At 34.9% G+C, this 22,156-nt stretch overlaps 1 protein-coding gene and 1 pseudogene across 1 annotated transcript; both read left to right on the plus strand.

The window, feature by feature from the left end:
* The first annotated feature begins 3,584 nt into the window (after nucleotides 1-3,584).
* On the plus strand, nucleotides 3,585-5,265 carry LOC131043860 (expansin-like A1; annotated as a pseudogene).
* Nucleotides 5,266-15,299: 10,034 nt separating this feature from the next.
* On the plus strand, nucleotides 15,300-18,043 carry LOC131043840 (expansin-like A1). Its single transcript, XM_057977073.2, has 6 exons — nucleotides 15,300-15,310; nucleotides 15,405-15,622; nucleotides 15,714-15,823; nucleotides 16,037-16,215; nucleotides 16,625-16,757; nucleotides 16,980-18,043. The coding sequence occupies exons 1-6, from the start codon at nucleotides 15,300-15,302 to the stop codon at nucleotides 17,250-17,252; spliced, it is 924 nt and encodes a 307-aa protein (XP_057833056.2). The 3' UTR covers nucleotides 17,253-18,043.
* The last annotated feature ends 4,113 nt before the right edge of the window (nucleotides 18,044-22,156 follow it).

The raw sequence follows: 22,156 nt of genomic DNA on the forward strand, positions 1-22,156 counted from the left end.
GTCTTGCAATCTATTTTGTCGTCGATCCTTGTCCTCTTGATTGATCTTGTCATTTTGCGATCAATTTTGCTATCGATCATTGTCTGTCTTAATTATGTCAATTTGGATCAATTTGTCATTGTTCCTCGTCAATTGGTGCATTTTATCAATCAAATCATTTATCACATTGGTCATTTATCAATCCAAAATCAAATCAAATCGAGTCAATTATCTTTCAAGACCTAATTCGTCTTCCAGGGTTTTTGATTTAATCATTTAACCTTGTGTGTCATTTCTTCCTCTAGGATTAAATAATTTATTTATTTATCCTAGGTCTTCGTGTCGCAATTAAATGTTTCATTTAATTGGCTAATTAATTATTCCTCTTTTTGTGAATTAATTAATAAATGAAAAATTATTAATTGATTCACCTAATTTCCTAATCTTTCATCAATTTTCCTCTCTTTGTGAATTAATTAATAAATGAAAATTATTAATTGATTCACCTAATTTCCTAATCTTTCATCAATTCTCCCTCTTTGTGAATTAATTAATAAATGAAAAATTATTGATTAATTCACTAATTTCTAATTTTCATTAATTTCCTAATTTCTAATTTCTAATTCCTAATTCCTCCTATTTTTCTAATTTTCCTTATTTCTTAATTCTTAAATTCAATTTCCTCCTATTTCTCTCCTAAATTTATGGAAATGACATAGAAATTTGTCATAAATTGTCATAAGTTCTTAACATAGCAATTTGTCATAGAATTTGTCTTGACATAGCAATTTGTCATAGAATTTGTCATAAAATTGTCATAAATCTTTGCATAGCAACATGTCATAATTTTTCTATTCTTGATTTAAATTTCCATTCGAATCACTATCATGCTAATTTGTTCATTTCTCCAATTTCCCTATAAATTGGATGATCTTCATCAATCAAAGCTAATCCCGGATCAGACTATTGAACTTACGCTTCGAGTATTCTTGAATGTCAATCTTGCTTTCATAATTAGGTGTATGCACTTGAAGGTGAGATCCACAACAAACCTATTTGGAGAAGAAAGAAGAACAATGGAGCCGCATGGAAGAAGCATCCAAATCGTCATCTGGTTTGCATGAATCTTTGCTTTTGAATGCTTTGTTTCTATGTCTCTATTGAGTGTGCTTAGGATTAGATCATTGCAATGTGTGTTTGTGATTGAGCTAATAATGATTAACATGTCTTTATATTTGCTTTGATGATTCCTATTTCCTATGCTACACTAATAACTCAAATATGATCACAATAATTTTTGGTTTAAAAATAAGAATTCGGGGAAAATGAAAACATAGATAGGAATAACCCTTATGAGGTTATAATTGAGAAGTTTAGTGTGCCCTAAAACCATTATAAATCTTTGCACCAAGATTTAAAGAAAGATTCTTGAAATATTATGAATTATACCTAGATAATGAATTTTAGAAGCTTTTAAGGTCCTAATTGTACAATTAAAACTTGACTTTGGTTGTAGGCCAAGCAAGAAAGATATTTGTCTTTATGGAAAAAGGATAAAAAAGGGGCTTGATTCCCTCCTTGAACTAACTCAAGGCATGGAACAATGGAGTCCTAGATAGAGAACAATATTGAAGGGAGATAAAAAGTGACCACCTTATAGATAGTTAATAAATAATCTTTTCTAAAATTAATTGCCATTCCAAACCAAACAAGTTTTGATGGCTTTCCATTTTCTCCAAATTATTTTTATCACAAAAGTACCATGAAATTGGAAGTGCGCCTTCATACTAAGAAGGCTAATCCCCTTCTAAGATTACTTCCTATAAGGAACACTTGTAGAGATACAATGATACACAAGGATTTTCTAGGTCTTGCTACTTTAAAGAGTTTAGATGATACATGTGGCATACAAGGATAATCCATTTCGTTGATTGTAAATTAAACCTATCACCATAGAGTCATGTAGGAGATATTGAGCTCCCAATCCACATCATGGAAACCTCTATGGTTTTTAGAAGAGGCCCAATGGATATCCTTAAGTAGATTTTTAAGCTTCTAGTAGGAAGCTTTAGGAAGAATTAAAAAAAAATAGTAGACTATAGTAGACATGAGTAGTCACCAAGATCTTTAAGCACACTTGAAATTCCCTACCAAAGAGAGGGGCTCAATAATCTAGTAAGCCAACTTCTTTTCAATTATGGAGTTAGCAACCTACCATAAAGAATGTGGGAAGACTTGAAAGGAAACAAAAATTGCCTAGGAATCGAAAAATTTCCTCATGCTCAATATATCTGTACTCAAAAGTGTGAAGCAAATGAGGCTTAGGTGAGAAAGAATACCTATAAATATAGAGTTTTATGTAATTGAATGTTGGAACCTAATGTTTTGCACAAAATATCTAAACAATATAGGGATTGTTTGATGTATCTTCATCTTCAAGAAAAAGTATGATACTAGTCATCAACAAGATGCCCAATCAATAATTAAGTTGAGGAATTGAACAAAAAAACATTTGACCATATGTTGAAAAAGTAAAATTGACCAAAACACATCCAAAATCCTCAACAACAAACACAAAGAATGTTGGCTAAACATCCATGATGGATAGACATTTTTGAAATAAATTTGTTCAAAATGAAAGGTATAAGATCCTAAATTACTATAACAAACTATAAGAACATACACTATCACATATATGAATGAACGGAAGGTTGATTTTTAATAATGCCCATGAGATGAAAGAAAACTCTCTTCATTTAGTTTGGTTTGGCATTTACCTAGAAGTAACATCATGTGCAACATCCCTCATAAATGAGTACTCAAGCTAAGAATGAAAGAGTGAAGGAATTTTAGTAACGTCTATTATACCAAGTGGTCTAAGGGACCAAGAGACAAAAAATTAACACATTTTCAAATTCCTTTCGACGTCTACTCGTCTATTATGAAACTTGACCAAGAAATTTGTTGTTTTGTGAAGACTTGCCTCGTCAAATAGTTCATTTAGATTGCCCACCTTCAGATTGTTTTCAAACTAAATATAGATATCCTCATACACTGCACACTCTATGATAAAATGTCATTCAGTTTGGATGATCCTTTTGCTTCAATAAATACAAATTCTTTTTTCCCAATCTTTCATAGATACCATCTATTTTTCAGTTTCACACCTAACATGATGAAAACGGGTCCTCAAAATGAAAGATTATAAAAGAAACAAAACCAGCGCGGAGATTTTGTGCAGAATCCGTTCATGTCCATCGTCAATTGGCACTTTATATATATGTATCGCACTAAGTGCATATATGGTAGCTTACAGCACGCGTTCAAATCCGTAATATAATAACTGAGCTGACTGTTCGTCAGCCGTCGGTGTAGTGGTCGTATTAAAATGTCAGATGGCTTTTTATTATATTCTGATCGTGCCGAAGCACAGTTAGAGATACTGGTTGGGTATATTTGCTTTTATTATATTCTTATTATTATCGTGCCGAAGCACCTCCATACGGTCGGTGAAGTGTAAAAGGATGTAGGATTATACTTGGCGAGCAGATATTAATTGTTTCCTGAGATTAAATCAGATTTGCTTTCCTTTCACACGTCTTTCTTGCATTCTATTTCCCTATAAAGCCTTGTATGATTTCCCTACTTTTCATCTTCCCCCCAGTCTTCTGCTGTGATCGTTGTCTTCACAAATCAAAAGTATCCTATTACTCTTCCTCCGAGGCTGTCAATGGTAACTATACACTGCATAAACCCTTAAATCTCTTTTCTTGGCAGAGTAGCTTATCCTTAGATCTGAATAATATTCTATTGTAAATTACAGTGGGAGCATGTGGGTACGAATCCTTTGCATCAACCGTGAACAATGGAGATGTGGCCGCAGCGAGCGCCAGAATATACAGGGAAGGGGTTGGATGTGGCGGCTGCTATCAGGTATGAACCAATCACTCACAATTTCTTTTGCTTTTTACTTCTGCCTTGGGATCAGGAATAATAAGTTTAAGGCATAAACATCTTGTTGTGCTTTTAGATAATTGCATATCATTTATTTGCATCAATGTTTATGCTTTTAGATAATTGCATATCATTTATGCACTGATCCTGAGATTTGCAGGAAATCAGGGATAAAAGTTGTGGTTTCAGACTTCACCCAAGACAATCAGACGGATTTTGTGCTGCCCAGTCGCACCTTCTCAAAGATGGCGCAACCCACAAAATCTTCTAAGCTTCTGAAGATGGGCATTGTGGATATCGAGTACAAACGGTTAGTAATTGGCCTTAAATCATATAGTTTTGAATTTTCACCATGTGGCCACACAAACAAAAGAGTGTTTCAATTTTACTCCTATTATGTTTTGGCAGAAGCCTGCCCCTACCACAGTTATAAAATAATCTGCTTTATCGATTTGAAGGCAAATGGATCATTTGACAAGAATCTTTTCTTTCATTATTTCTTGACAGAATACCATGTGAGTATCCAGGGCAGAATATGACGGTGAAAATAGACAAGATCAGTAATTACCCATACTTTCTTGCCGTGCAATTTCTGTACCAGGGAGGCCAGACAGATATCGTTCTCGTGGATGTTGCTCAGGTTAGAGACAGACATGACATACTTATTACTGTGGCTTCAAACCTAAAAGTTAGAGATGGGCAGGTAATGAGTTCAATTTGCAACGTGCAGGCTGGATCTTCGAATTAGAAATACATGACGCGCAACCATGGGGCAGTGTGGAGTATGCAGCAGCCTCCAATGGGGCCTCTATCTTTACGGCTAGTTGTTACGAGCGGATACGATGGTTATTGGGTGTGGGCCAAGGGACCTGTGCTCCCTGCTAATTGGAAAGTGGGCTCTGTTTACGACAGTGGAGTTCAGATCAACGCCATCAAACAAGAAGGTTGTTCTCCTTGCCCACAAGATGACTGCTCCCCCTGCGACACCGAAGATTGGGACCAATAGGAATAATTGTATGCCAGTTGCATACAAGTACATAAATTTCAAGATCAGGCACTCTCTTGTAAATTTCTGTTTTACACGTTGCAAACTGATATTGTGCTTCACTACAACATTATATATACTAATTCTAGTATTTCATGGTGGGTTGAAAAGTGTTTCAATTGGGTCAGCTTTAAACCCCACACACTAAGCAACATATTAAGTCTAGAGAATGTCTGTCAATCTTGAGTGTAACACTTTTAAGTATAGAAGTCAAAGCTTAGTGTGTGTGATTTAAGCTGTCCATTTCAATCGGTTGAGTACAATTGGTGAAGATGATGGTATGTGATATGGGATCCTCAACCAAGGTTCAAACTCTTGGATGTACATTCTGGTCAAGTTTGACCTCTAGATGAGTTTGACAAACTAGATTGCTTTACACACGGCTGCTTAGTTGAAGGTGACTTGTGGCTTAAAAGTATGCTTACTCAAATGGGTGTAATCCACTATATAAAGATAGAGATGGTGACATCTATGTATTCCAGCTTGTTTCCTATAAAAACAAAGGTGGTCTAATCGCTTAATTTAAAATAATCCTTAACTTTTGAAAAAGAAAAAGAAATAGTTTCTTAAGGGTTAATCTAGGAATAATGGTTCAGCGTAAATCAATTTAAAGTGATTATAGAGATAAGAGATTTGAATATTTAAATGTTATGTCAGAGAGTTGAATTTAGAAGAAGTTAATATTGAGTTTGATAACTGTAATTATTAGTAAATAGATGAGATTTTAGAATTCATTTGATATGAAATTTGGAAAGAGAGCTTTTTTTTTTGTTAATGAGCTACTTGAAATTCTATGTTGGATCTGTATTGGAGAACAAGTTCATGAATTTGAGGATAATTTTTCATTGTAAATCTGTGATTTAGTTTTTGAATCAGTGTAGAAATCTGTAATGTTTTTCTCTATACAAATTCGCTTGATATGATATGTGACATTCTCTTCTATATTTGAAAGTTTGTAGACTAGCAATATTTCAAATATCTTAAAGCATTGTTGTTACATCACAAAGAATTATTGTCTAATCTAATCCTAAAAAATGAAACAATAATGAAAATAATAGGGACGCTCACCTAAGTATATAGATTGTTCTCTTTTTATTGAACCAAATCGAAATTTGTCACTATTAATTGTCCTCTAGAATGATTTATTTATGACCTCTATATTATTCTTTGTTGATTCTTAGATGATTAGAGTAAATGTGTTGAATATCTTAAAATACTAACATATAACACTAATCTAAGCATTCAATTAGTCTACTTTAGGTGGAAGGGTAAAGAGGGATAGGTTGTCAACTTTGATTTTTAAATTTTAAATTTTAAATTGGAAATAAGCATGTTCATGACAAGAAACTTGATCTTAAATGGAATAATGATCAAATCCATGTGGCAAACAACTAAATAGAGGTAGGTGCATATACAAGTGTGATGAATAAGTGGATTATTAAGACTAATTTAAAAGTGTGTGCGTAAATGGATTTGATAGGACTAGGTGTATAGGGATATGTATTTGTAAAGGGTGAAACGGCTCGGGTACTGAGTCTAACTTATAATGAACCTAATAGGAAAGTAGGATGATGCAAACATAAATGCATAGAATACAAAGAAATATAGTAATTTTTATTATCTTCATAGTGCCACTTAGAGAAAGAAATATTTGGATATAGATTATATTATAAATGCAACTATCTAAGGTTCCATCCACTTACAAATTTATTATAATATAAAGAGTCTACTTATACATGTGGGATGAATAATGTATTCTAATTAACAAGTGATAAAACCTATAAATTATATGCATCTACATATTATTTTACAATTACCTACAGGTTTCTTACAAAGCATGTGCACCTTAAGACTAATATTAGTTGATATCAATTACATATAGTAAAATGAAGTTTGTAATATTTCCTCCCCTATAATATGAGAAAAAATTATCTTCAAATATTGAAATGAGGAAACTTGGAGAGAGCACTAGTTATTTACTCCAATATATGTTTGTAGTTTTGTTGGAGTATGAGAAATGTTCCTAATCACTTTCTTGAGGCAAGAGACATGAAAAAATAGGTGAATATTAGAAGAGGGTTGGAATATACACTCTTTGATGCCACCTCATAGATAAATTGCACCACCTAGTAAGAGAAATTTTTTTGGACCCAACTTATGTGGAATGATGAATGGGGTAGATAATTCTGGCTTTCAACATCTTATCTATTTCTTTGAAAATGGAGTCAGTGATCTTTGGATTATAATTCCTCTGCTTCTACCCAAAAAGGAGAAGTTCCTTGTTTGAGAGGAATATGATGTTGAAATCACCCATTCATGAAATTATTTTGGTCATCATAACACTAGGTGAGTTCACATCTTTATACTTGACTAAAAGCTTAATCAATCTTTCCTTTCTATAGGCATACAAAACATACCAATGCATATTAGATTTGGATTTTTGTGGCTCCTAATATTCATAGTTTCATACTCTTAAGAGGCACTATGTGATTAAGACAAGCTCTTTTTAATATAATCATCGTGCTTGCTGAATAACTACTTTAGTAAAACCATTACTTTAGGGATTTTATTACCTTAGAATTGTATTATTCCTTCTTTGAGCTTCTTCTTCTTGCTTGGACATAATTCTTTGCAATCGGGTTAACTACCCTCAAAGTAGGCTTCTACAAATGCCATAACATTTTCCAAAAAATATTTGATCTATCAATTATTTTAAAAAACCTGCCAAGATTCCACATTATTAGACACATTTGGCAGATATATCATCTCAATCCTACATGAATCCATCTAAAAATATGGGTGAGAGGGAAATAGAAATGTTGATACAACTAGTCAGCCTGCTCTAGAATTTTGTTCTCTAGGAACTGCTTCAACGGGAAAGGAATCAAAATCCTCAATTTCATCCCAAACTTGGGTTGTGGTAATGTTTTAGCCTTTAATTATTAACAACAAATTGGATCCTTTCTTGCTTCACAATCATCTATGCATCTCCTCTTGCTATCAACATGTTAATGCCTTTCTCCCCAACCATGGATATTCCTAAAGAAATGCTTCATACTCAATAATATTGTTTATGTTTTTAAAATCCAATTTGTAAGAGAAAGGAAAATGTTCTTCATTGGGTGATACCAATATTATTCCTATGCTAGAACTAGAAGATGAGCAACTACCATCAAACTCAAGGAGCCTTAGTTCTGTAGCAATGTCAGGACCCAATGACTCTTTGATTGGTAGATTATTAGAGAAGAGCATACAACTCTCAAATTCCATATCTTCATAAAGTATCTAAGATCTAGGATCATCAGATTTAAGCACTTTAAACTTATCTTTGGCTTTAGTTTCCAATTTAACCATCTTTCTTCATAATGAAATAAGGGCATGTGACAAGTCCATTTGGATTTCACCTCCCAAGTCTTTGCAAAAAATTCTACTTAGGAGCATGTCATATTTGATAGGAATATTTGCTACTAGAATAGTCACCTTGAGCCTTTTCCCTAGGTTTTCATCTAATAACACTTGCACATATTTGATCCAACCTATCAAAGGATTTTTCTTAGAATCTATAGAATAACAAATTCTAAAGGTTTTGGTTAAAGTGAGTCCCAAGGATTTAGCTATAGAGGCAGATATCACATTATCAGGCACTCCAAAGTCAATTATGCTATTGCTAAGCTTATGACCGTTGATGAAAAGAGAGACATAAAATAGATTTGGCTTGACATCTAACAAAGTGAGCATATGAATTTTAGTTTTTGATGAAAGACCCAAGGCAGATGTGTCATAAATAGTACATTGAACTTAATATATGTTAGTTGGGGTAGTTTTTGGTTTGACGTATTTGAATAACCTATCTAACTCACTTGGGTTTATCTTTAAATATTCAACAAGTAAGATTTGAATTTCAGAAGACACAAAAATCAATAATGTCAAAAGAACTATTGATGGTCTTACCTATAGGTTGAGATGACAAAAATTCAGGAATGATTTTTGGAGCTTTAAATGGGGAGGTGTTTCTTTGATGGGCAAGTTTGGAATTTTGAAATGCAAGTGCACTCTTTTTATTTGTAGTGTGATAGTTTTTGGTGAGTATGACATATGAGGACCCATCTATGGTGGTGAAAATATTACCCCCCCTTTCAGAATCAGATTCATATTCCACCAAATTAATTATAGAGTCACAACTTGTAGTTGGAATATCTCTTGCATCTATAAAATATTCCACTACTCCATTCATAGTAGGCATATGAATGTATCTACTCATTTCAAGGCTGGTACTACCATCATGGTTAGTTGTCAAGTGAAGCACTTGGGTTTATCTTTAAATATTCAACAAGTAAGATTTGAATTTTAGAATACACAAAAATCAATTTAATGTCAAAAGAACTATTGGTAGTCTTACCTATAGGTTGGGATGACAAAACTTTAGGAATGATTTTTGGAGCTTTAAATGGGGAGGTGTTTCTTAGATAGGCAAGTTTGGACTTTTGAAATTCTAGTGCACCCTTTTTATTTGTAGTGTGCTAGCTTCTAGTGAGTATGACATATGAGGACCCATCTAAGGTGGTGAAAATATTACCCCCCCTTTTAGAATCAGATTCATACTCCACCAAATTAATTATAGAGTCGCCACTTGTAGTTGGACTATCTCTTGCATCTATAACTTCTTCCACTATTCCATTCATAGTAGGCATATGAATGTATCTACTCATTTCAAGGCTAGTACTACCATCATGGTTGGTTGTCAAGTTAAAGATGAACATGTTGCATTTCCCTACTCTAGGTGGTGCTTCTATCACCAAACTCTATTGGGTTGGTGGAAGTTGTAATTGCCTACTACCATTGTTATTACCAAGCTATGAACCTAGACCTCTACTTGAAAGATATTGATATGGTTGTTGAAAATATTGGACAACTTTTGGTAATTGCCTCTTCAATGAAATGATGTCATTTTCCAATCTTTGGATCATGGGGGTTCGAGGATGTTGATGGATGAGGGTTACTAGACTATAATTCCTTCTTCTATTTTCCAGTAGTGATGAAACCATCCTCAGGCTATATGGAAGTGCTTTGAGCAGATGTCAGATCTTTCACTCTATCTCACCTTAAAAGAAAGCTTATATTTGATAGTATGGAGTTTATGAAGAAGCACTTTTGATTATCTGGGGTTGGCCTCTTATCTTGAGGAATACAATTCACAATCTTATTGAATTTGACTACAAATTCTCTCATTGGTTCATGGATCTCCTTCTTAATTTGGGTATGCTGCGCCAATAAGGAATGTTCATCTTTAGCACTTTTAAATCTAGCTTGAAATTGTATTTTCATGACATCCCAAGAAATAATTGACCTTGTTGGAAGATGATAGAACCATTCTACGACACCTTCAATCAATGTCTCAACAAATAGTCTTACCTCAACATCCTCATGTTTAACACCCAACACTCCACAAGTGATGAAGAAAGTAGCCAAATGCTCACCTATTGATACTTTGTCGTCTCCTTTAAAATTTGGAAAATTATTCCTCAAACCCTTCAATAACTCATTCAATTGGGCCCCCAAATTAAGTGGGCCAATAGTTTCTCTCTAAGGTACTGCCATTTTTCAAAATAAAGCTGCTAAAGGGGAGATTAAGCCTATATAATATTAATGCTTGAGAAGTAGAATACTAGATTACTTTCTTTGGAAGAGGCGGTGGTCTAATTTGTTCCTTATGAAAAGGAAGTGTATGGGAAAAAATTACTCTTTAACTCCTAAAAAATGGGGTCTATAATTACTCCTTTGCTTCGTTCTCGTCTTGTGAATCTTTTGAATTCCACGGTGAAAGAATGTTACTAGAGACACTTCACGGGGGCTTCACTGGCTAGGCAGTATTATATCACGTGTATTCATATTGGGGGGTTTAATATCTAAAAAATGAGGGTACAATATATTTCCTATTGGTGAAAATAGGAGTGTTTTTAATTTGGGCTATGAAAAAATATAATATCTAGTTCAAAAATAGAGGGGCTTTTAATTCAGGTTGTCTATTGGGAGGGGGTGACAAAAAAAGAGTTTATGACAATTTTTTGAAAATAGGGGGATTTTTTTAGTATGCCATAAACGTATGTGATATAACCCAGGTTCACTAAGTGAAGCCCCTGTGAGACACTTATAGGATGATTTTACCCTTCCCCCTATCTATCTCTGTGGGTTTTGAGGCTGATTATAGTTTGGCCTTTGTTCTTGATTTAATTGGGTCTTTGTGCTTGTTCTCTTTTTAATCACAACAAAAATTCTCTTAACTATACTCTCGAAAACCACTACTGTGTTTAATGTTTTCTCTTCTTCTTCTAACAAAAGGTTAACCTACATATACTTAGCAATATTACTCCTATGTCTCCAAGAAAAAGTATTCAACTAAGATATAATGTCCTCGTGTTCTGCATGCAGCCAATTTGGGTTAGGTTGAATGACAAATGATACATTTTCCTATGGAAGAACCATTTTTATGCATCACAAGCAACTGATTTAAAACTTATTATTCTCTCGCCAATAGAGTCACAAAAAGTTTGTTGGTTAACATATTTGCCTTTTCAAAATTATAAATAATTTGACCATCTTTTCCCCAAACACAAAGATAAACTATTAACAAACATTTGGGTAAACTAGATTGATTAGTTCCCCTCTAAATTTTGGAAAGGTACAACTCCCTTCATATGATCATAATATTGGATTTTTTTAAAATAAAACAAATTGGGTTTACTTTGTTCAAAAATTAGTAAAGGTACTAACATTTGCCTATCACCATAGAACAAACACGGATAATAGAGATCTAAAAAAACTAAATATGTATAACATTAAGTTCACAAATCAAGACAAAAATATTATCATATATATAATAAGATTCCAAACACATGCACCAACTCAAAGATTGAAAACCAATGATTGGGTAGAACAATTGATATACTTGGAAACAACAACTAATTTATTGAGAAAATGACCAATGCTTGTATAAATATTAACATTCAAGAGAATATCGCATTAAGATTTGTGCAAACTCAAAGATTTACAACAAACACAAGAAAAATCCAACTCCAATGCACATAGACAATGTTGCTCATAAATTCAGCAAAACTTTATTGATCTTCAAAATTTGATTGAGTCACACTCATATGTCATAGCATAAGGGAGACTAAAAAATTGCTAGTTCCTTCCAATGTCCGATTTCAACATATTTAAAGCTTACAAAATGTAGCTATTCAACAATTTAAAGAAATTGATTCTTTAAAGAATTGTAAAAAAACATAATTAACTTTTTACAACAATGACATAAAACTTAAAGCAAGATACTAAAATAGTACTATGAGGAATGAATTCATTGTGTGGGTGGTGTATCTTCTAGCTGAGTAGGTTATTATTGCACTTGTTGGTTCTTGAAATCCTACAGAGCCTTGAGGACACTTGGAATTCCATCCTCACTAGGAATGATTACATTCTTGTTTTGCAAAGCTCACAACGACCTCTCCTTCCTAATTTACTTTGCCTTTAGGATGAACACCTTATAATGATTGACACATAGAATCAAAGATACATCAATCCTTACTAACTTGCCATGCTTCTCCTCATTGAATTTATTCAGGTCTACCAAGATTTCAATAGTGTTCTAAAATTTAGCCTTCAACTCATTAGCTATAGCATACCCTAAATTGTCTCTTCTTTTCAGCTAGCAACCTATATTAACAAACTCTTGAATTACCTGAGTGAGCATCTTATTGGCTTCCTTCAATAACTTTCTCTATTAAATTTGATGTTTTGTATCAAGAATTGATGCTTCCAATCCAAACTTTGGAGTCATCTAGTGCAAATAGTTTCATAAGGAGGAATGAATCTAGTAACAACCACATCAATGTCCATATCCATGGTTTCATTTAGTTCTCTTCTTGCATGTTTCTTCCATCTTAGAATTATTGATCTCCATGAATAGGATATTCCTTGCCAGAATCAATTCCTTGTATGACCTTCTTAAATTATCAATAAATTGAAGTCCTTTAGCCTTCACCTTCCTCACCCAATCCTTGGTGATCCTGCCAAAATGGTTGTCCAATCATAGGTTGGCCACTAGCTCTTTATTTACATATGATTTGAGATTGAGTACTCCTTCTGTAGGACCTAAAACTTTAGGAGGTGGATTCAATAATAACTTTAGACATTCTAGAAAAAGTATCCACCAATACCTTCAAACCTTCATCTAACTTCTGTTTCTTGACCTCTTCCATTACCATGGTGGTAGTGACCTAGAAATTATATAAATCTACATACATTCGTGGGGGCCCCATATATATAAAAGTAAGGTTAAAGATAGCTATGATAGCCTGAATTAGATTTGTTTGGGTAGTGTGTTGAGCAATTTCAAGGAAAAGGTAATTAGAGGTTTCATCCTCTATTAGGTGATAAGTTATTTTGAGCTTCTTGATTTTAGCTTGTAGAGGGGGATTGTGACACATCATCCCTTGATTTTTTCCTAATAGAATCGAGTTTTCATTTTTTTGAGAGAGAGACTCATATATGTATGAGATCTTGTAGGTCATTTTGAAATGTAGAAAAGTAGGTATGTATGTAAGCGACACATGTTAGTGAATAATTGTATATGCACTTTGATTATTGGTACTGAATCTAGCATTGTAGATGCTATTTTGAGGCAGTACATTGTTATTGGATTTAACCATCCAATTGTAGTCAGTGGGACTCCATTTTTGTTGTTGAGCAGTGAGCTCTAGGCAGTTGGCCTTCCTGCATGTGCAGGCCCCTATTGTACTAAGTAATATTTATTCATATTGGCCAGTGAGTAAATATTGTGGGTCACAAATCCCACAGAGGTTTTTCCCCTACCGGGTTTCCTTGTTAAAATATCTGTGTTATGGTGTGCATTGATGCTTATTCTTTTGTTTCTCTTTACTACATTATTATTTGCTTACCAGTATATTAATTTGGATTGTAAAGTTGCAAATAAGTTTAAATCTTTCATCTACCAGTTAAACATTGATTCACCCCCCCTCTCAGTGTCTTGGGGACTAACCAAGTATCTAATACCGAGGTGAATTTGTATCAAATGGATAGGACTAACACAACAAACAAAAAGGTTAATCCAACATTCAACAAAGTTGCAAGGAACTTTAGTGGGCACTATGTTAGACAACTACAAGTAGAAGATAAACCCTAGTTTAACTTGAGACCACAAAGATCTATGCGGGAACAATATGAGATAGCTCAAGAAAACAAAAGCATACAAAAATCAAGATTATGCCCTTAGTTTCATCATTCACAACACACAAGAGGACCACATCCAACTCCTCTGCATCTTATCTGCACTAGACAATCCTACTACTATTCTATCAAGTCCCCAATCATTTAAACATTCCTTCTTTTACAATCCATTCATTGATCTTTTTGCTATGACCTTTGATAACTACACAATGATCTTTAATAAGAGGCATGCCAATGATATAATCTCTAAAAAAAAGTTGCATCCATCTTTTCTTAATTTCATTTTGATACTAGACTATGGAATAGAATATTATTTCTTGAGTTGAGGAAAACAAAATAAATAGAAGTTAAGTCCAAAACATTTCATTAATGCATTTGCATGAATTTTTCTTCAGCTTTTGGTTGGAGGAGAAGAACCACGAACTTTTGCCATTATGGCAATTTGGAGGTGGCGTGGATGAGGCTAGTCGTCAAAACTTGCAAGTTTGTGTAGAAACACTCCCAAATAGCACAACAATCCTCGCTACTAATACCAACAATGTGGGAATAAAGTTTATACAGGTTTTGAACTGACCAAATTCTCCACAGGATATCTACTGCATGAAACGAGCAGAGAAAAACAAATATTTGAAAACCGGTTATAAAATAGAAAGAACAGTCTAATTAAAAGTCAACATATTAAGCTTAGAGAATGCGCGTCAACTCTGAGTGTTTAATATTTTTAAGTTTAGAAATCAAAACTTAATATGTGTGATTTAAACCATTTGATTAAAAATAACCCACATGCACCAGCCACCTCAATAGTCAATGCTTATAATACGCTGGTTAAATCCAGCCCTCATAATGAGTCACTCAAGGTATGAGAGACAAAAATACACCGAAGATTTTGTGCAGTCCATTCAGTCCATCGCCAATTGGCACTTTACATATATCAAATTCCGTGCCTATATCGTATACCACGTGTTCAAATCCGCGCTAAAATAACTGAGTTGAGTGCTCGTCAGCCATTGTAGTAGTGGTATTAAAAATTTCAAATGGCTTTCAATTGCATTCTTATCGTGCCAAAGCACGCGTAGATATGCTGATTCGGTATATTTCCTTTTTTCAAATACAACCTCCATACTGTGAGAAGATATTTGTTTCCTTCCAATGGATGATTAAATCAGATATTTCCTAGGTGCAGTTGTCTGCCTTCACACGGCTCTCTTGCTTTTTACTTTCCTATAAAGCCTTGTATACATTCCCTACTTTCCATCACAGAAACATATGTAATAATGGAGTTGAAAACTGTGTGCTTTGCAGGATGGATATTAATGTTCATCATCCCCACAGTTTTCTGCTTTGATCGATGTCTTTACAAATCAAAAGTGGCATATTACGCTTCCTCCGAGGCTGCCAATAGTAAGTATACAGTTCATAAACTCTTAAATCTTTTTTCTTGACAGTGTAGATTATTCTCATACCTGAATAATAATTCCACTGTAAATTACAGTGGGAGCATGTGGGTACGAGTCCTTTGCATCAACCATGAGTAATGGCGACGTGGCCTCAGCGAGCCCCAAAATATATAGGGAAGGGATTGGATGTGGCGGCTGCTATCAGGTACGAATCAATTGGACGGCTTAAATCACACATTAAGTTTTGATTTCTAGATTTTAAAATGTTAAAAATTGACTAACATTTTCTAAACTTAATATGTTGCTTAATTATGATTTAAGACTGACCTGAATCAATCACTCACAATTTCTTTTGCTTTTACTTCTGCCTTAAGATCAGGAATAAGATTAAGGCAGTTTAAACTGATATCTTGTGCAGATAAGATGTACAGACCCTGAGATTTGCACCAAGTCAGGGGTGAAAGTTTTGGTTACAGACTTTCCCGAGAACACTCAGACGGATTTTGTGCTGCCCAGAAGCACCTTCTCAAAGCTGGCGCAACCCGCAAAGTGTTCTCAGCTTCTGAATAGGGGCATTGTGGATATCGAGTACGAACGGTGAGTAATTGGCACTAAATTATACTGTTAGAAGTGTCATCTTTTTATCATACAAGCAAAATAGGGAATGGCTTAAATAATACAGTAAGTTTATATTTTTAAGTTTAAAAGTGTTAAACATTCAGAGGATTGATGTTTTTAAGGTCTAATAAGTTGCTTTATATATGTGATCATACTAACAATACATGACTAAGTGTTAAATACTTAAAATTGACTAACATTTTCTAGACTTAATATGTTGCTTACTGTGTAGGGTTTAAGACTAACTACAAAATAATATTTCAATTTTATTTAAATTTTATTTTGGCAGAAGCCTGTCCTGACCAGACTTAGAAAATAATCTGTTTTATCGAGTTTAAGGTAAATGGGTCATTTGACAAGAGTCTTTTCTTTCTTATTTTCTTGACAGAATACCATGTGAGTATCCAGGGCAGAACATGATGGTGCAAATAGGCAAGATCAGTAGTCCCCCATACTTTCTTGCCGTGCTATTTCAGTACCAAGGAGGGCAGACGGATATCTTAGGCGTGGATGTTGCTCAGGTTACATACTCATTACTGTATTTTCAAATCTAAAAGTTAGAGATGAGAATTTTGCATATAAAGTAATATATTAAGTCTAAAAAATATCAGTATATTAAGTCTAAAAAATGTCAGTTAATTCTGAATGTTTAAAACTTTTAAACCTAAAGATGTAAGTTTTATGCATGTGATCTAAGCAGTTTCAAAGGTGAGTATGTAATGAGTTAAATTTGCAAAGTGCAGGCGGGATCTTCGAATTGGAAACACATGATGCACAACTATGGTGCTGTGTGGAGTTTGGATCAGCCTCCAGAAGGAGCTCTGTCTTTACAGCTTTTTGTTGCGACCGGATATAATGGCTCTGTCTTGGTGTCGCCCAAGGAAGCTGTGTTGCCAGCGAATTGGAGTGTGCGCTCTGTTTACGACACCGGAGTTCAAATCGACAAAATCAAACAAGTGGATTGTCCCCCCTGTGCCACCAAGGATTGGGATGGCAATGTTTATGGAGCAAACTAAAACCATTGACAAGAGGAACGACTTAAGCCCCATACACTAAGCTTACTTTTTTAGGTTTAAAAGTGTTAAACATTCAGAGTTGACTGACATTTTCTAGGCTTAATATGTTGCTTAATTACACTTCTAGGCTTAAAAGTGTAAAACATTAAGAGTTGTCTAACATTCTCTAGACTTAATATGTTGGTTAGTGTGTGTGGTTTAAGGCTGGCCCAAGAGACAAGAGAGTTTTTTACATTTATTAAATATATTAAAAATCAGATCATAATGTATTTTGATTTTTAATCTATTTAATAAACGTCAAAAAATTGTCTCATTAGTGCTTTTTAGTTTGCTGCATAGACAATTCCGATTGGGACCAATCACAATAATTGTATGCGAGTTGCATACAAGTACATCAATTTCAAGATTAGGCAATATGTTATAAATATTTGTTTTTTCACATCGCATATGATATTGTGCTCCATTACACCATTATAGATAGCATATGATTCCACAGAATCCTTAGAAATATTTCATGGTGGGTTAAAAAGTGTTTCAGTTGGTTGAGTATAATTGGTGAGGATGATGGTATGTGATATAAGACAATCCACCAAGGTTCAAACTTTTAAAGGCACGTCTGGACTAGGTTCAACCTCTTGGTGAGTTTGACGGACTAAATCCCTTCTACATGGCTGCTTAGTCAAAGACAACTTGTGGTTTAGATATATGTTTACTTAAACTATTGTAATTTGCTTATAAAAGTAGCATCTATGTATTTCAACTTGTTTCCAATAAAATAAAGTGTTCCAATTGCCTAATTTAAAATAATCCTTGACTTTTAAAAAGAAAAAAGAAGTTTCTTTGGGGTTAATATAGGAATAATGGAAGAGTAAATCAATTTAAAGTGATTATAGAGAACCAATTGAATAATTAAATGGTTGGTTAGAGACTTGAATGCAAAACAAGTTAGTATTTAGTTTAATAATTGGAATTGTTAGTAAATAGATGAGATTTTAGAATTCATTTGATGCCAAATTTAGAATAGAGTCTCTTTGTCAATGAGCTATTTGGAATTCCATGATAGATTTGTATCAAAGAAAAAGTTTGTTTTTGATTAAGGAAAAAGTAGGTTTTGAAGGGGCCCCGAAACCCTTTACAAGCAGAATTTAAACATTATAAGCGACGAGAAACAAAAAAGAATAGTCCAACGAAAAACTAGTAGAAAAATAAAGAAAACCAGAAAAAACCCCATAAAGCCAACAGGCCATCCAGAGACCAGAAGAGAGGCTAGTTAATTTTTTCCAGAGAATTTGCCAGAGTGTTGTTGATTTTGTGCAGCTCTTTGATGTTATCCTTGAAATTAGGGAGGTCTTTTGTAGAGGCTACCACAAGTTTCTTAATACTGGCTCTGGTCCTCTTCGCAGTGCCCCCCACCGGAGTAGCGTCACTGCTGCCAGTTTGGATGGTCACATCATCCAATTCAAGATCCACAACCAGTTTTGGAGTGCAGGTTTGATCAAAGACCTTGGTGATATCCTCTAGGTTTTTAATGATAGTAGAAAGGAAACTCGGGATAACACCCATAAGATTTTTCATCACTTCCTTCCCATCTTCCAATGATTTAACCTTGTCCTCCAAATTCTGCTTCTAGTTTATCTGCTCTTTGTTTTCATCCTCCCTCTTCTCATCCATATTTTTATCCTTTTTTTCCAGTTTCTTCAGAAGCTCATAGGTCCATCTGTCGTAGTCCATTCTCGCCTCAAAGAGTTTCTTGAGGTTATCCAAGATAAACCCTTTACCTGCACTTTCCTTATCCTCGCTAACCTTGTCCTTATTCTAGTCTTTCTCAGAATCTTTGATAGTTTCCCTTTCAGAATTCACATTAGTATCCTCGTTATCCTTCAAATCCACTTCCTCCATCGGATGGCTGTTATCCATACCAGGGCAATCACCGAGGGTAGGGCTTTCATGACCAGGCTCATTATCTCCACTTTCTTTCTCATTACCCAGCTCCTCATCTTTCCAGCTATCTTCACCATTGGAGTCATCCATCTCCATGCCGTTGCTATCCTTTTCCTTTTCCTCTATTTCCAATCCGGGGGCACTTTTCCTTTTTTTGCTTGAGGATGCCTTCTCCTTGTTGGAGTCTCCTTCCATCTTTCTTTTACCCGGAGAGGTAGAAATCCTCTTATTTTCTAGCAAGGCGAGGGTTTTTCAATGCTCATAAATGAGCAGCAAAAGCCTGCAGTGGAGAATCAGGCTGGAAGAGTTATTCCTATGTTTATTGAGGGACCTGGAAAGAGATCTAAAAAGGTAGTAGGGCAGGGATACCTTTTTGTCATGTCTAAAATGGTTGAGGAGAACGAAGTGGTAGGTGTGGGCCCTGGAGAAATGGCCTTCAACCGTGATGTATTCCATAATTGCATTCAGAACCCAACCCCATAGTTTCTTGATGTTTGCAGCTTCGTAGTAGCCCCAAGTAGCTTTGCCGATTTTAACCCTTTCTTTCTCTTTCCATGGGAGCAGATTGACCATGTTGTTGGAGACTTTAAGGTCTTGAAAGAAATTAAGCCCAGTGTGGGGCATACTAGTTATAGTGGATATGAGCCCAGTGTCTAGCTTAAACTTAACTCCATAGAGTTTAAAAGAGCCATTAGACCAGTTTTCAGAAATCTTGGAGACAGTGAGAGAACCCTTCTCCAATTTCGCCTAGACTTTAGGCATCGCTTTCCAAGTCAATGAATTGTCTGGTTCCTCCCGCCTAAGGTCACCTCCCATCTTCTAATTCAGGCTATCTGCTCTGTTTCTCTGCAAGCTAATTCCTTCTTTCCCGAAGTTTCTCGAGATTTTGAACCGGGTTACCCACAAAGCGTGCGGTAAATAATTAAAGATTGTTGGAGATTTTACGCAATGCAAAGTAATGATGACATTTCCAACTAGGCATAAATAATTCTTTTTACCTATCATGATTAAGTTATCCTTCTCTCCCCATATAATGGTCTTTTCTAAGGAACTCTTTAATGTTTAAATTGAGATCCTCCTCGTGCCAAATCGATTGAGAGTCAGAGTTAACTCCTATATTTACTAAACAATCCGCTACATTGTTTTTCTCTCTGAAGGCATGTTGAATAATAATTTCTTTAAAACTTGCAATGATCTCCCTAGCTTTCATGATGATATTTGCAATTGACCAAGAAGGCTCTGAATCCCTTTTTAAGCACTTGATAATATTAAGTGAATCTCCCTCAAGCCATAATTTATCATAATTAAGATTTTTTGCTAAAATTAAGGTGTTCAGGGCGGTTGAGGCTTCGACAATATGGCTAGTTTGATTCCCCAGAGGGCCAGCCACCACCTTTAAATAGTTTCCAACAAAATTCCTGGCAATGCCCCCATATCCAGCTTTACCTAGATTCTCTTTAGAGGCCCCATCAAAGTTGGCCTTAATCCACCCCTGAGGAGGAAAACACCAGACGAGACCTTCTCTTCCAGTTTCCTTGCTGGTAGTAGTGGTAGAGAGATTCCACCTATCTTTGAAATCATCTTTAGCTGCAGGTCCATGATCAGTGCCATAGAGGCATTCAAAAATACTCCTAAAAATTTTATCTGCCACCGCTTCAGGAAAAGCACATTTATTCCTAAAAATCTTGTTATTACGCTCTTTCCACTTATTCCATATAACAATCAGTAGAGTGATTCTCCAAGTCTCCACAATTTTAAGATTAGAGTTAGGGCATTGCCATTGCTGCTAGGAATCCCCAAGGGAGTTCAGGAAAACCCAGCTTAGGTTCCACCTGCTCAAGATGATTTTCCAGATATCCTGACTAAAAGTGCATTGATTGAGAATATGGCAAGCCATTTCTTCTTCCTTGCAACAAAGAGAACGCCTGTTAGGAAAAATAAAACCTCTTTTCTGGAGGTTGTCCAGGGTTAAAACCTTATTTTGGATAAAAATCCAAAAGAAGATGTTAACCTTTGGAACTAGCTTCTTGTTCCAAACTTTAGCCCAGATGGGAATTTCTTCCACCAGATCATTATGAATTGCCACAACTAAGGAAACAGAATATTTCCCATCTAGGGTTTCCCTCCATATCAATCTGTCAACTTTGTTATCTCTAGGGATTTTAGCAGAGAGGGCTATCTGAAGGAACTTAAGCCCCAGACAGTGCTAGTTAAAATCAATCCAGTTCCCATTTCTCCAGTAGTCTTTGACCAATTCTCCAAACCTACTTTTGAACCAATCTTTCCAATGTTTAAGGATTGGAATTTCCTCCAAAGGTTTATCTAGAATCCATCTTTCAAAGAAAAAGTTTGTTAGTTTGAGATAAATTTTTAGTTACAAATTTCTGCTTAAATGTCAAATTCCTTCTAGCAATCAGTAATGTTTTTCTCTACAAATTTGCTTGGTATGATATGTGACCTCCTTCTCTTCTTTATTTGAAACTAGGATAATATTGTTGGATGGTTAGTGCTTTCATCCCCTTGGTTGTTTAGTTATGCTCTCGGGGAATTGCGACATGGCTTAACCACCTCTCATGGTTTGTTTATCTCTAATGTCTTTATCGGGCATTAATAGGTCAATATTTTGGCACAATGACAAACCTTGGGCCAACAAGTGGTATCAAATCTTAGGTCATGGGTTCAAATCTCTTAGTCATGCTGAGGGGATTGTTGGAAGGTTGGTGCCTTTGTCCCCTTGGTTGTTCAATGTCACCCTCAAAGATTCATGACATGGCTTAACTGCCTCATGTGGTTTGTTTATCTCCAGTGTTTGTATCGGGTAGGTCGATCTTTTGGCACAAAAAAAAACCTTCGACTAACAAATACACACGTGAACACATAAAATACAAAGAAATATAATAATTTTTATTATCTTCACAATCCCACTTTGAGGGAGAAATCTTCAATAGAGTTTATATTGTAAA

Source organism: Cryptomeria japonica, chromosome 2 (assembly GCF_030272615.1).
Source record: "Cryptomeria japonica chromosome 2, Sugi_1.0, whole genome shotgun sequence".
Taxonomy (NCBI): Eukaryota; Viridiplantae; Streptophyta; class Pinopsida; order Cupressales; family Cupressaceae; genus Cryptomeria; species Cryptomeria japonica.

What these genes read in the sequence shown, in the direction of transcription:
- LOC131043840 (XM_057977073.2), top strand. An exon ending in GATGTGGCGGCTGCTATCAG is followed by an intron (nt 15,824 to 16,036) that starts GTACGAATCAAT and finishes TATCTTGTGCAG; the next exon opens with ATAAGATGTACAGACCCTGA. An exon ending in GTGGATATCGAGTACGAACG is followed by an intron (nt 16,216 to 16,624) that starts GTGAGTAATTGG and finishes TTTTCTTGACAG; the next exon opens with AATACCATGTGAGTATCCAG.